This window comes from Cervus canadensis, chromosome 18 (genome assembly GCF_019320065.1).
Source record: "Cervus canadensis isolate Bull #8, Minnesota chromosome 18, ASM1932006v1, whole genome shotgun sequence".
Classification (NCBI taxonomy): Eukaryota; Metazoa; Chordata; class Mammalia; order Artiodactyla; family Cervidae; genus Cervus; species Cervus canadensis.
The window spans coordinates 50,947,325-50,962,343 of record NC_057403.1 but is presented as its reverse complement, the minus strand read 5'-3'; the positions used below and the strand labels follow the sequence as shown (position 1 = coordinate 50,962,343).

Sequence of the window (15,019 nt, the reverse complement as noted above, 5' to 3'; positions counted from 1 at the left end):
CTTATAGATAGCACTTGTGTGTGTTAGTCGCTCAGTCATGTCCGTCTCTTTGCAACCCCATAGACTATAACCCACCAGTCTCCTTTGTCCATGGAATTCTCCAGGCAAGAATACTGGAGTGGGTTGCCATGCCCTTCTCCAGGGGATCTTCCTGACCCAGGGATTGAACCAGATTCTTCCGCATTGCAGGCAGATTCTTTACCTTCTGAGCCACCAAGGAAGCCCTGCAGATAGCACATAGTTGGATCATGTATGTTTTTTAATCTGATTTGAAGTTTGTCTTCTAATTGTTATGTTTAGACCACGTGTAGACTGTGTACATTTAATGTGACTGTTAATATGTTTGAATTTAAGCCTCTCATTTGTTATTTGCTTACTGTTCTGGCCCTCAGTTTTTCATTGCTTGGCTTTCCTCCAACTGCCCTGTTTGGGGTCATTATTTTTAGTATTTCATTTTAATTTGTCTGCCAAGTTTTTGAACATACATCTTACAGTTTTTAGTAATCGGTCTAAGGACTACAAAATACATGCTTCACTGTTTGAGATCTACTTAGACTCAACATTGTGACACTTCCAGCAGGACACAGAACTACTACTGCCAAAGAAAGGGTAATCATCGCTCTTGTTAAGTGCTGAGGCTGACGAGGACCCACATGATGGGTGTAGGGACCTCTTATGGGAAATGCAGAAGGGAGAGAGACTGGGCTCAGCCCTGAAAAGAGCATCAGCAAGAGGGGCTGACAGCCAAGGAGCAGTGGGGGTCACAGGATCGAAGTTTACGAAGAGGAAACCTCATGGGTCAGGGGGATCCTGGCTAAACAGGAACCTAACAGGATTTGTGCTGAAGGCCAGCTGGGTGGGTGGTCAGCCATCACCAGCGAGGTGACAGGGGACAAGGACCGGACAGATAGGAGGGTGAGCAGATATCCGAGTGGAGGGGCCTCTCACTAAACTGACTTAGCTGAGTTCTTGCTAAAACTGGCTTTCATAGGAAGTACACTTTAGCTCAGTTGGTAAAGAATCCGCCTGCAATGCAGGAGACCCTGGTTCGATTCCTGGGTCCAGAAGATCTGCTGGAAAAGGGTTAGGCTACCCACTCCAGTATTCTTGGGCTTCCCTTGTGGCTCAGCTGGTAAAGAATCTGCCTGCAATGCGGGAGACCTAGGTTTGATCCCTGGGTTGGGAAGATCCCCTGGAGAAGGGAAAGGCTACCCACTCCAGTATTCTGCCCTGGAGAATTCCATGGACTGTATAGTCCATGGGGTCGCAAAGAGTTGGACACAACTGAGCAACTTTCACTTTCACTTTCACACTGATGGGCCTAGGAGGGGTTTAGGAGGCTGACCACATCTGAGTGGAGCAGAGGGTCTTTGTCACACCACATGGGTCACTGTGCCCTCTCGCTTTTAGGTTGTCATTGTCATATGTAATGGCCCCGTATATGGCAAGCTTCCTTAGACAGTGGTACAATTTTTACTTTCAGTGGTCAAAAATTCATAAGGAAAAGAAGAGTCAGTTTTATTCAACCAAATATTTACCAATTCTGTTGCTTTTTCTTTACTTCTGATCTTCCAGGTTCATTCTGACTGAGGAATTTTGTAGTAACTTTTCTAGGTCAGATTTGCTGATGACAGATTCTTTTATTTCTTTCTTCATCTAAGACTGTCTTTACTTTATCTTCATTCTTGAAAGTTATTTTCACTGGATTTGAAATTCTGGGTTGACAGTTATTTCAATGCCTAAAACACGTTATTCTGTTGTTGTTTGTTTTTTTTTTCTGGTCTCCATTGTTTCCGCAGAGAAGTCAGTAGTTGTTTGAATGCCTCAAAGTTATGCCCTGATGTCAAGAGTTTTGTCTTTCTTTTTAGTTTTCAGTGATTGGATTATGATATGTCTTGGTTTGTATTTCTTTGGGCTTATTTGGGGCTCATGTAGCTTCTTGAGTCTTGAATCTTGAGCTTCTTGAATACATTTATGTATTTCACCAAACTTGAGGGATTTTACGCCAAATTTTATCAAATATCTTTGTGTCCCTAGCAGTCACTTAGTCGTGTCCAACTCTTTGTGACCCCATGTACTATAGCCCACCAGGCTCCTCTGTCCGTGGGATTTCCCAGGCAAGAATACTGGAGTGGGTTGCCATTTCCTTCTCCAAGGGATTTTCCCGACCCAGGGATTGAGCCCAGGTCTCCTGCATTGCAGGCAGCTTCTTTGCCATCTGAGCCACCAGGGAGCCTGTTCAGTAAGTTTTCCTTATTTCTGTTGTTGTAGTTTTAGTTCTAAAATTTCTGTTTGGTTCTGCCCTGTGTCTTTTATTTCTCTGCTGAGACTCTGTGTTCCCACGTATCTGCAGTGTTTGCCCTTACCTATCGGAGCATCTTGATAATCTGTGCTTTAGCATCTTTCTTAGGTGCACCCGGCGCCTGTACCTTCTGGTGCTTTCCCACACTGATGCCCTTTTCCTTTAAGCGTTGGCACTTTCTTGGCATTTCACCTGCTGAGTTAATTTTGCATTGTGTCCTGGACACTCTGAGTATTGTGTTATGAGACTCTGGATCTTGTTCACGTCCAGTGGAGAGGTCGGTATTTTACTGTTACTGTTATCTAGTTGGTCTAAGTCTGTAGCCTGCCATCTCTGGGGTCGGTTTCCATGTCAGTTTCATTTTCACAGCCTCTGCTTTACTGTGCATACCTGCCCTGCAGATGTGGCACCCCGTGGCCAGGCCGACGTTAGCAGGGCAGCCGATGAAGGATGGCAGTGGGAAAAACGGTGAAATTCAAATAAAGTCTGTGGTGTAATTGAAAAAACAAACACCTCCTCTGAGCAGGCTGGATGGCAGAAGCCCTGCTGGCCCGGAACACGCAGCCCCGTCCCCCTGAGTGACATCACTCCTTGTGGGAGCCAGGCAGTGGGGAGGGTCCCCTCGCTGTCCACCCACTGTGTCGGTCCCAGGGGCATTCAGCTTTCCATCCAGGCCTCAGACAACTCAGATGATTTTACAGCACATTTCCAAGGGTGTCTTTTCTTTAAAATAGGGGGATGTTCTCTCCCACAAAAAGCTCATCCCAGGTGGGAGCTGATGAGCTGAGCAGGGTTGTCTGGGGGCACTTGGTCTCGTGGGTCATGGTTACGTTGCTGTCAGCCGAGCCGTGAGCGCAGAGCCAGCGAGGCCCCACTGAACGTGGTTCCGCCTTTGCTCTGTCCTTTCCCGGAATTGCAGACCCCGACTCCATGTCTTAGCCCTCTTCCGCCCTCACCGTGCCCACAGCGGGGAGACTCTGGGGTTCCTGCTCATGACCACCTAGCTCTCTCTCCCAGGTGCCCGGCTCCTCCCCCCATAACTGGCTGCCCTGTGGGCCCCCTTCCCACCCTGCAAAGCCGCCAACCCCAAGCTCTTCCCAGCAGCCATGGCGGGTGTGGGCAGCTGCCCACTTTTCCCGTGTCCAAGCTCAGTCTAAGAGACACCCTGAAGACAGTTTCACAGGAGCGTGGCCCTCAGAAGTGGACAGACAGGCCAATCGGGCCGGGCTGTGAGCTCTGGGATGGGGTGGGCACAGAGGCCTCGGGCGGCGTTTCTGAGGTGGGGGGCGTGAAAAGCTGGTTGGTGCTTCCCACCAAAGTATCTAATTTCAGTAGAGCGTGTGGGCCTCGGGAGGAGCCGGGGTGATAGAGACCAGCCCGAAGGGGTGAACTCTGACGCCCACCTTTCTGTCCCACCACAGGTGACCCCAGGGTTCGAGGAGAAGGAGGGTGAACTCCTGGTCAGGGGGCGCTCTGTGTTCCGAGAATACTGGGACAGGCCAGAGGAAACAAAAGCTGCCTTCACCTCAGACGGCTGGTTCAAAACAGGTAGGCGGGTAGCTCCAGAGGAGACGAAGGGGGGCCAGTGCCACTGCACTGGGACACCGCCAGAATCCTCCCTGGAGAGGGGAAGGGGGCACTTTGCATCTCCTGTCTTTAAAGCTGCACCCCTGACACTGTACCCCAGCCCCCTGCAGCCTCTAGAAAGAAGGTGCTGAGGCTGTGAACCTCAGGGGCCAGCTTCCCCAAGCCTTGCGGCCAGACTCTGGCCCTGTCCCTCGCCTGGCCACCATGCATGTGGTGGTCTGTCTGCCCCTCGAAGGTCAGGATTCCCCCTCCTGAGGGACCGCTGCTCTCCACATCAGAGACCCTCCCCGCCTTCCCATCCCTACTCCCCCTGCTTCCTAACCCCGCCCCCATCCCCGCAGAAGGAGTTTGCTTGTGGTTTGGTCCCTGAAGTCTGCTCTCTGTCACCTGCCTGCAGAGTGTGTAGCTAGAGCCTGGGGCCCTGTGCAAGGGCAGGCAGGGGTCCCCCAATGTCCGCCTGCCCAGAGACTGCTCTGAGGTGCCTCACGCCCCTGTCCGCTGTGCCCTTCTCCTTGGTCCCAGTGGTCCCGTCGAGTATGAGGCCAATTCAGCAGATCCTGGGAGTGTTCGAGTTTGTAGCTGCATGGATTCCCTGGTGTATGCTCACATGGGACACTCCCAGCAGTTCCTGACAGCCAGGAGAGGGGCTCCGGGCATTTGTCCTTTGCTTGTTGCCTGTCTGAATTTCTAAAACTTGCATGCTGAGCATGCATTATGTCACAATAATCTTAATAATCTTACAGCAATATTTTCCAAAAAGAAAGGCCTTCCTCTCTGTCGTCGTGAGACGGCCTCCTAATTAGAAATGCACCTCTTGGCAGTTCCTCTGTGGGCAGCAGAGCTGAGGAGAGAGTGATGGGCAGCCGTGAGGGTACGCGGGTGCAGCTGGGGGTGGGAGAGGCGGTGGGTGTGCCCTTGGCCTGGTGATCCCCTGGGAACCACTTCTGGCCGAGGCACACATGTGAGTCTTCGTGGGCTCAGGCAGTGTGGGTTCTCAGGGTAGAATTCACTCTCCAGTCTGCCGCCATCGTGGGCCTCAGGTCACCGGGTGACAGAGCAGGGCCATGTGCACACCCTCCAGCATTCCTGGGGTGCTGGGGGCCCGTCAGGTGGGGTTCGAGGGAGAAGGGGCAGATGAGAGTTCCCCAGAGCAGAGCAGAGGCCTGCGCCAGGGGCCCTGGCTGGTGCCGGCAGAGGGCTCAGTGGTTGGGCCCCGGGGCCGGGGCAGCTGTTCACGTACTCCAGCTTCCCCTTGTAAATGTTGAATTCGTACAGGCCAGCCTGGTGGCAACAAGATTACTGCTGCCCTTCAGATGCAGGGTTTAAGAAATACAACTTTGGGCTCATCCTGCTTTTGCATGTCCCTCCTGGAGCCCTCAGAGCATCCTGACTTGGAAATCTGACTTCTTTGTGGCCATCTTCCTTTATTTTTAAACTCAGCTAAAGAGCTGCAGTCTTTTTCTTTAAAAGCACGGGAACTAAAGCCCTGTGGACTTTGCCAATAGCAGGGCTCGCGCACGCCGGGCCGGCAGCGTGCAAAGTGAGGGGCAGTCAGCATAACACGTCTCAGTCCCTGGTCGTGATGAATATTTCAGTTGAAAGGAATAGCATGCATTAATTATCGTAAAGAGATGTCTTTAGGAGAAAATGATTTTGAAATTCAGTTTAATTTCATTGTAATGCGCAGCAAACAGGAAGGGAGTCTGTGTGTTTAATTGGCTCTCGGGGGTGAGGCCTGGAAGCCGCGTGCCTTTGTCACAGGCCATTAGTGATACAGGCTGCATAATGTGCGCGGCAATCAGCTCACAGCTGCCGCTCCTGCGGGGCAAGCGAGCGGGATATTAAGTAGAAATCAGGATGAATTAAACTTAACCCTTTCCCCGACCATCCCTCCTGCCACACACATTCTGGCCCAGGCTGCAGGGGGCTGCATCCATGGCTTCTCAGAGGATGAGGGGAGAGAGGCTGCCCTCCCTGGCCTGCACAGAGCCCAGTTTCTATCGCCGGGAGTTCCCTGCCAGCCCCTGGGGTCCTGGCTGCTGCTCAGGCAGGAAATCAGAGCCCTCCCTTCTGGAGCGCCCCCGATGATGACCCTAACTGCATCCCACCTTCCACACGGGTGAGCACACTGGCTCAGTGCTGGCCCCCGGGGTGGGGAAATGGTGATGCCAGAACTCCCTCCTCAGGGCTTTACACTGACCCTGCTGTCAAAGACGAGGATGCAGGACGACAGGTGTAAGGACACAGGATGGAGCTAAGATGGAGATGTGGACACAGACAACCTGGGGCAGAGATGATGACCAGGACAGAGCTGAGGACACGGGACAGACATGGGGACACGGCATGTATATGGGGATGTAGAACTGAGCCGAGCCAGCGCTGCAGTCCTCCTGCCCTCTGGATGTGGTAGAGCGACTGGCAACTGAACAAGGAAACAGAAATGGCACCTCTGCCTTATTCTAAAGAAGATCTCCTGGGGCTTCTCTGGTGGCCCAGAGGTAAAGAATCCGCCTGCCAACGGAGACGCAGGTCCATCCCTTACCCAGCAGGACCGCACATGCCGTGGAGGAACTGAGCCCATGTGCCCTAGAGCCCAGGCTCTGCAATAAGAGAGGCCACCACAGGTCGAGGTCCAATCGCTCGCCACGACTAGAGAAAGCCTGCCCACCAGCGAAGACACAGCACAGCCAGTTAAATTAAACGTATGAAAAAAGAGACAAAGTATCTACCCTTTAAAGGTCTCCTCACACAGTTTGCTGTTAGAAAGTGACACAGGAGATGGAACATCCCTGATGATAAATCCACACATTTGTAGAAGAAGCTCAGGTAACTGGGGGAAGGGTGCGTAAGAAGTCCACCAGAATGTAACAGGGTACCTTGGCACTGAGTTGCTGATCCCTTTTTCTCTGTTAAAGAGCACACAGTGATATTACCAGAGAAAAACCTTAAAGGGTATTTATCTAAGAAAGAAGAAGATTCACCAGCAGAAAACAGAAGGGAGCTGTTCTGTGGCCCTGTGCACACTCGGCTGAGCGTGGGGTCTGCTGAGAGTTTGGGGAACCTGGGACATGAGGGCTGACCCAGGCCAAGAGTGTGGCCCCCTGCGCCCAGAGCCCAGGAGGAAAATAAGGCCACAGGCAGGTGGAGGGGAAGTGCAGTCAGCCATAAAAATGGGGAAACTGTTTCACTTCCCAGTGGTGAAAGGCAAATATGGAGACAGACTCCATCCACCAAACTGGCAGGGACTCTTCCAGAGCCGACGCTCGGTGCTGCGAGGCGGGTGCTTGGCTCCCACGGGCGGGGTGCGCGTGAGGAGGGCTCCTGGGAATCCACTCACAGGAGACAGAGGTGGAGGCTCCGATGTTTATAGACCCCTGGTTTGGTGCTGGGTTTGTGGGCACCTCGGGTGCGTCCAAACCGCGGAGGATCGCAAGCCTTCTGCACCCACGGCCCGAGTTATCCTGGCCTCAGGGAGCCCTGCTGGCGTGTGCCACACACGCGTGTCCGTGGGCGTGTGCGGCCGTCACACACAGGTTTGCGCACCATGCGCAGGACACTAGCTGCTGTCTCTGCATGACTCCCTCTAGTCCTTTGTTTTCTCTCAGCAGAATTTCCCGGGTGAGCTCTGTCCTCCACCGCCACAGGTGAGGGTGAGACGCTCTCAGTTGTCTGAGACAAAGGCCCCCCCTGCCTGGCGCTCACCCTGTGCCAGGCTCACCTGCCCTGTGCTCACCCGGTGCACTCTGAGCTCTGACACGTTTCTTCCATGACCCGTGCATCCATTGTGACCAACAACAGTCAGGAATCAGGCAGTGTATTGAAAAAGAGGGGGTTTCTTGTTAGGGTGTGACAGCGCGTGTAGCTGGAGGATGTCGACCCCCTTTGTGTCTGCAGACAGTGAACAACTAGCACGTCCGCGCCCCCCAGCAGGGCCCAGCAAGTCCCCAGGATGTGCAGTGCGGGCAGGCCGCTGACCCCCTGGCCCCCGCCACCCCGCGGGGCACAGCCTGTGTGGCGGGCTGTGGTGCTGCCTGGCAGCCGTCCCTTTGTGTGGGCTTTACTTTGTGGCTTGCGTGAAACCCTTTGTTCCCCGGTGGTCGCCGAGATCTGCTTCTCTGTGTCTCCTGGCACACCCCGCTTTGCTTCGCCTGGCACAGCTCCTGTGCAGACGATGGGTCCCATCCGGTCTCACTCCTGCTGGGCCTCTGTGCTGCCCTTTGGCCTCCGTGTCTGCCCAGGCTGGCCCAGGCCTCTGGGCAGAGAGTCCCTGTTTTCATCAAGGTCCCATACAGGCAGCTGGGAGACTCCAGGCCGTCTGTCAGGTTTGGGGAGGAGTCCTTGTACCCCAGCTGTGTCCACACTGGCAATTGGAAGGCACCCAGGGACTGCCAGATACTCGTGGACACACTGTTTGGGGCTTCCTGAGTTGGGGTGCTGGCCTGTCCAGTCCCCCCAAGAGATCCCCCAGTGCCCCCCCTCTCCCACACCAACATACAGCTCCCACCCGCCTCCTCCTTCCTCCAGGGTCACGTCTGTCCCTGCACCCCTGCATCCTCCTCCTCGGCTCGGGCCATGTTCCCAGGAGCCTCTGAAGCCGGGCAGCAGCAGGTGCGCTCCGGAGAGCTATGTCCACTGGCATACTCGTCTGGCTGGGCCGGGCACAGAGCTCTAGTGTCCGGCTTCCAGGGGCACTGCTGGCCGCAGCCGCCTTGCTCCTGGTGCATCGTGACCTTTCCCCTCTCTCGAGTCTCTTTGCCCTGGGAGCCCTCTGGTTGACAAGCCCCCTGCCTCCGGGGCTCTGACTGTCCTCGTCTCGCCAGAGCACTTGATGGCTGAGTTCTCCTCGCCGATGTCAGCGGGGGTCTGAGAGCAGGAGGCGGGGTTGGGGAGGCCCCTGGGCTCCATGCTGCTGTCCACCTCCTCTGTCCCCAGAGCATGAGCGGTGGCCGTGCACTGAGGGCCAGTGCCCCTGCCCCGCGCTCAGCCATCCTCTGCGCCTCCCCCAGGGCACCTGCCAGCCCGGCTGTAAACAACCCACAGAGTCTGTCTACCTGCCTTCCAGCTGCCAGTTTTCTCACCAACACGCCCTCTCCTGTTCCCTCTGCATAACTTTTGTGCCTTAAAAAACGGTTGCTGTTGACTTTATTCCAGGAGGGAGCGATCCGAGCTGTGTGTTGAGGCAAGCCCCGCTCAAGGGAGATGTCGTGTGTCTGTTTTCCTTCTCCTATCCTTCTTGGCCTCCTGCTCGGCCACGATGAGGGGCGCAGACCCACAGGGACCTTCTGCCTCCATCCTCATGTCCTGTGTCCGTCTGTCTGTCTCAAATCTCCGTCGTCTTCCCTCTTATGAGGTCGTTGTGACCAATTTGAGGCCGCCGAGTAATCAAGGACTGCCATGATGTGTGTCCTTACTTCCTGCCTGACGGTGACCCCAGGGAGTAGCAGGGTCTCCCACCGGCCTTTCCTCACTCAGCACACAGACCCGGGACCTCCCCCAGTATGGCGTCCGTGTGTCCTCCCACCAGCCCTGCCATCTCGGGGCTGGCTTTGCTCAAAGACCCTAGTCTCGCTGCTCTTCATGTGGCTGGAGGAGGTCAGTAAGTGGACCACCTGGTGTGCAGGGGGCGGGGGGTGGGGTGGCGGGGAGGTGGGGAGCGGAGGAGGCAGCAGATGAGGCCACGGGAGTGACGTCTGAGCAGAGCAGCGGACAGGTGAAGCAGATGCTGCCGGTGGGCGGCGGGTGTGAGTGCCCCTGGGCGAGGGGCATGGCGGGGGTCTGCCGGATGGCGTGGGTGCGGCCATTGGGAGCTCTCGCCCTAGGTTAAGTTGACATCAGAGCAAGGAGGGTGCAGGTGTTGTGGCCAGGGGCCCTGAGGCCACCTCAGCCTTGGTGTGGGCATTGGGGGTGTCCCTGGCAGGACCAGGTGTGGGACGCGGAGCCCAGGGCAGGGCAGTGACCCCCACACCCCTGGGTCTCTGGCAGGCGGAGGCCGGTGGGAGCCGGGTCTGGAAGCCGCAGGAGGAACCACCTTGGGCCAGGGTTGGTATTTAGGGATGGAGAAGCCGTCCAGTGTGGAGAGGATGCGGCCAGAGCCAGAGACACACAGCAGGGGCCCTGGTGGGCCTCGGGGGATGGGACACCCTATGTCCTGTCCCTGCAGCCTGCCTGTCACTCTTGTCACACGCGTCCTTCCCCGCCATCCACCTACCCATCACGCATCCAGAGACCGTGGTGGCTCCCAGGACCTCCCCTTCCTCCTGCTTAGTGTTGGGCAGGAGGGCCCCCACCTCAGGAGCCCAGCTCCTGCCGCGGCCAGCCGGGCACAGCCATCCATCTTGTTTAATAGGCTGGGGTGCCCCACGCGGCTGGGCTCCAGGAGAGCGAGCTGATGGATGGGCCTCCTGCGTTGGACGGCAATGTATCATGAAATATTGATTTATTCCAGCTAATCAGCCGCGTGAAGTGTGTGAGAGCAGACGGTGGTGCGTCAGTGTGGCTCTCAGAGCACGGGCAGGCGTTCCCATGTGCACAGTCTCACACATGCGTGCACACTTGTGTGAGCGCACTCACCCTCAGCCCTGCTCCCCCTGTTCCCGCGATGCCCCAGTGGGCATGTGCCCCGTGCCCTTGCCGGGGTGGGAAGCACCCGCACTGAGCATGGCAGGGGGGGGCCCTTCCTCCTGCCAGATCCCCCACGCGACACCACGTGTGGCCCACGCCCGGTCAGGAAGGGTCTGCCCTGATGCCCACGCCAGGCCCTTCTGTGGCTGGAATCCAGGGAGGCCCTGTGGGTTGTATCTCCTGCCTCCGTGGTCCTGGGAAGCTGTGGGCTATTTCCCACAATGGTCCCTGTGGGATGTGGTCGCAGATGCGTCTGTGTGGGCATCACGCAAGGCCCCAGCTGTCCACGTGGCACTGGCCAGCTTGTTCCAGAGAGATGTAGATGCCCCGAGACACAGGGCCACACCCAGCCGGCTGACCCAGGCCTCTTCCCAGGTGACACGGCAGTGTTCAAGGATGGCAGCTACTGGATCCGCGGCCGCACCTCTGTGGACATCATCAAGAGTGGCGGCTATAAGGTCAGCGCCCTGGAGGTGGAGCGGCTCCTGCTGGCCCATCCCAGCATCACTGGTGAGTGGCCCTGTGACCCTGCCCTTCAGCTGACACAGCTGCTCTCGGCTCTCTGGGCCATCTTGGGACCGGTCCAGATGCAGCTTCCTGTGTGTGTATTGGGGCATACCATCAGGTCCTCTGCTCCCCTCACTGCCCCACCTCGCAGGTCCAGGCTGGCCAGTGCGGGCCATGACCCCGTGGTCAGGAGTGGTGGTGTCCCGGGCTCTCCTGACACCCCAGGGGTGCCCTGTGCCCCCGTTTCTGGCCACTCGGGCTTCTCTGGGTCCTTCCTGCAGCCTTCAGTGCTCGTTCTCGTGTGTCCTGAGATCCCTCCCTCTGCTTCCTCCACAGACGTCGCTGTGATTGGAGTTCCAGACATGACGTGGGGCCAGCGGGTCACTGCAGTGGTGACCCTTCAAGAAGGCCACTCGCTGTCCCACCGGGAGCTCAAGGAGTGGGCCAGGTGAGGGCTGAGCTATGTGGTCTTTATAGGAGCTGCCCCCGCCATACACACAGACACTGAGGTGTTAAGGACCCGAAGACAGCTATGTAGTGATGGCTAGCAGGCAACGTGTTCCTCACAGGAGCTGCCCCCACATACATAGACATAAGGCGTGAAGGTAGTCCTTAAGGACCTGTCCCCTCCCCCACACATACACATGCGAGGCATGAAGGACCCCGAGAAGGCTGCGTTGTGATGGCAGGAGCAGATGTAGGACCCTGACCCTTGACTCAGGTCTGAGCTTCCGAGGCAGGTTCTGAGGCAGATGGGGGCACACATGAGCACCTGCATCCTCTCCTGGGTGTAGGAGGGACATTGTCAGGGAAGGTCCATTTGCAGAGCCCAGCTCAGAGGACCCTGGGGCAAACTGAGCAGGCTAGGGGTGCCGTTGAGCTTGGGGCATCGCAGGGGCCTGTGGGTGCTCACTGCTGGCCCGAGCTCAGAGAGAAGCTGTTAGTTCCGTCCCCAGGTTCTTTATCTTAGATGTAGGAGGTTCCTCCTCTCCCCTCCCCACCCCCCCTTCTGCCACCTCCTCAACACTGAAGATACTTGTGGCTCTCCCAGCGGGGTCTCGGGAGCTGTCGGAGTCCTTGTTTATCGGGCAGCACAGCTGGGCCATTAGATTCCCCTGGATTTGCAGAATCACAGCTGGAACGTTATAGTTTCACAAAGGCGTGAGCAGGATTCTAGTTGGCTTTGCCGCTTTGCTTAAACAGTCGCTTTGTTAAAAGGCAGAGCTCGCCATCCTGTGCCAAGAGCCGGTCTCCCAACATTAGAGATGCGCCTTGTCGCCCCAGGCTCCCGACGTCCCTCTGCGGGGTCTGCTGCCTGCTGAGAGCTTAGGGTCCTGGGAGATGCTCCCCGCAGGGTGGGCCTGGGGCGGCTGGCACCCTGGGCTTTGTGTTCTCACACTGGGTGGCCACGGACAGTGACCCCGCGACTGCCCACCCCGTGGAGGGAGGGCAAGGGTCCTCCTCTCAGAGGGCAGGGCCGGCTCCAGACCCGTCTGCACTCCCGGTGGGGGAGTATGCAGGAGGGGCCTCGCTCCAGTCGCTCTTGACACTGGCTCAGTGAAGCTGCCGTTTCTATGTCATGTTTGTTGCCAGATAAGGGTCTTTTTTAAAGGTTATTTAAAAATAATGTTTTCCCTTCCACTGCTGTTTTTTCATTCCTGAAGATTCTTGCCTCACAGTCTGTCTGCCCCTCAGTAAAGGTCCATCCTGCCCCTTCCCCCAGACCGCTATGCTCCTAGCGGAGTGGGGGGAAGCTGGCAGCCACCCCCTCCCCAGCTCAGGCACTGGGACACTGTGGGTGAGCGCGGCTTGGGGCTGGGCAGAGTGCCACATTCCCTGGTCTGGACACGGCCCGCCCACCACACTGTCCAGTCGCAGAGGCCCATGTGGGGCTTACACCCCCGGGGCGGGGACGGGGGGTGTAGTTCAGGAATCCCGTGCCTAGATGGAGCTCTGTGGGATCAGGTCTTGAGCAGGGACGGTGCTCCCAAGGGGCTGAGCGGTGGGGATTTCCCTGCAGGGAAGCTCTGGAACAAACAGCTCAGTTCTGCGGGGTTCCCGCTCAGGCAGCATTTTGCCCTGACCGGTTCCTCCCAGACCACTTGCTAAGCTGATGCTCTCCAGAGGAGAATGGGTCTGTTCTCAGAAATGGCGAGCTCACAGGCTTTTAGACTGCGCCCCTCCATGCCTGCAACTTCTCTTCCGTTTTGGTGACTATGGGTTGGGGTTCGGGCTGCGCATCCTGCCTCTGTTGCCCCTCTGCCCCAGGCAGCACGTGCTTCTGCTGGTCTCTTAGAAAGGGGCCGCTTGCGTCCATGGTGCAGGGAGCTCTGCTCGGGATAGCCGCCCGTGCCTGCAGCCTCCACGTGCTGCCTGGGGCTGGGCCCCCAGGGGGCTGTTCACAGGAGGACGCCTCTTCCAACGGGGCCCCTCCCACTTTGTGGACGTCGGCTCTGGTGTGGGAGGGGCAGTGCTGGCCCGTGTGCATGCATGGTCAGGACACCCAGGGGTGTGCGAGGTGCCAACCACCCCCCTCCGATAACCTCCCACTGGAGAAAGGTGCCAACCACCCCCGCAGCCCCTGCACTCAGGCCCCTTGTCTCTGCAGAGGCGTCCTGGCCCCATACGCGGTGCCCTCAGAGCTGCTGCTGGTGGAGGAGATCCCGCGGAACCAGATGGGGAAGGTCAACAAGCGAGACCTCGTCAGGCAGCTTTACCCGCACGAGAAGGGCGCCCCCGAGGCTGGGCACCAGTGAGCCAGCCTCCCTCGTGGCCAGAATGAAACCACTGTAAACCCTGCAACGGCATTGTGGCTGCAGCCAGAGCTCACAGTTCCATATGCTCGGCACCCTTGACACCCGGGTCCCTGCGTATCCAGAGGTGTCTCGGGGAAGCCAGTCTCCCTGGAAACTCAATAAAGACCTCTCAGAGAAGCCAGTGCCTGTCCAGCAATCCTGCCTGGGCCTGTGTGGTCCCTGCCCCCGCATGGGGAGGGCGCGGTCTGCACGTGTGTGCACTCTGCAGGGCAGGGTGGCCGGTGGCCCTGGGCATCCAGGGGAGGGCGTTTCCCGCAACAAGAGCAGGTGGCTGTGGGGTGTCCAGCACCTATGGCCCTGGCCGAGGCTCACTAGGCCTTCAGGGCCAGGCCCGTGGCTCAGGCGACCAGAGGGCAGGGACTGCCTGACTCTTGGCCCCAGAGTGGCCACCTAGACCAGGGACGAGCTGGGAGCCAGTATCTGGGACTCTGGGGCCACTTGTTCCCGGTCATGGTTGCAGCCTGGATCCCACTGTCCTCAGGGTCCAGAGTGCTCAGTAGCCAGAGGTTGACCACGAATGGCCCCACTACTGCACCCCTGACCCTTGACCCCACCTCTCCCCTGTACTGTCCCTCTGCAACACCCCCAGTCCCCTTCGGTCTTCGGTCTTCGTCTGGACATCTCCCTCTCCTTCCCAGACCCCCACCGGCCCATGCTGCCCGGCCCCAGGCCCCCCTGCCCTCCCCAGCCAAAGGCAGAGGTGCCCTCAGAGGCCCAAGGGTTATGGGGAGGCTGAATGGGAACCAGGACAGAGCCAAGGCCTAGGTGGGCAGCATGTGGGGCCAGGACCCCTGCCCCACCCCAGTGCGTGGCCCAAGACTGCCTGAGGCCAGCCCCGGGCGCATCCACCTCAGCACCCTCCCGAGAGAGGCCTGGCCATGCACGGTCACCACCCATGCAGCAGGCTGGCCTCCCCAGCTGGGCTCTGGCCAGCGGCCAGTCCTCTTGGGCGGCACTGGACCTCTGGCTCCCGCTGTCCTCGTGTTGCCAGGTCTTTACCTGATCCCACTGGCTGACTCTGGGCTGAGGGGGCTGCAGGGGTAAGAGCTAGTCATTCTTTAACTTCTTAGTTCTTCATTTTTCTTTTTGTCCAGGAAAAGCATCGGCAGGCTGGACAAGGCATGGTGTCCACTCAGGAGAGTGTGAGTCAGGAGTCAGTTTCGGTTGCCTAGTGATGTCACCCCTA

General features: G+C 57.7%; 1 protein-coding gene across 1 annotated transcript in view; it reads left to right on the top strand.

The window, feature by feature from the left end:
- The window catches only part of ACSF3 (acyl-CoA synthetase family member 3), a 40,214-nt gene extending 26,264 nt beyond the window's left edge, over nucleotides 1-13,950 (top strand). Inside the window, exons 7-10 of the mRNA XM_043436486.1 lie at nucleotides 3,724-3,850; nucleotides 10,886-11,020; nucleotides 11,354-11,465; nucleotides 13,626-13,950. Coding sequence (XP_043292421.1) covers nucleotides 3,724-3,850; nucleotides 10,886-11,020; nucleotides 11,354-11,465; nucleotides 13,626-13,773 — 522 coding nt within the window. The 3' untranslated portion in view covers nucleotides 13,774-13,950. The remainder of the gene's footprint in view (nucleotides 1-3,723; nucleotides 3,851-10,885; nucleotides 11,021-11,353; nucleotides 11,466-13,625) is intronic.
- Nucleotides 13,951-15,019: the final 1,069 nt, after the last annotated feature.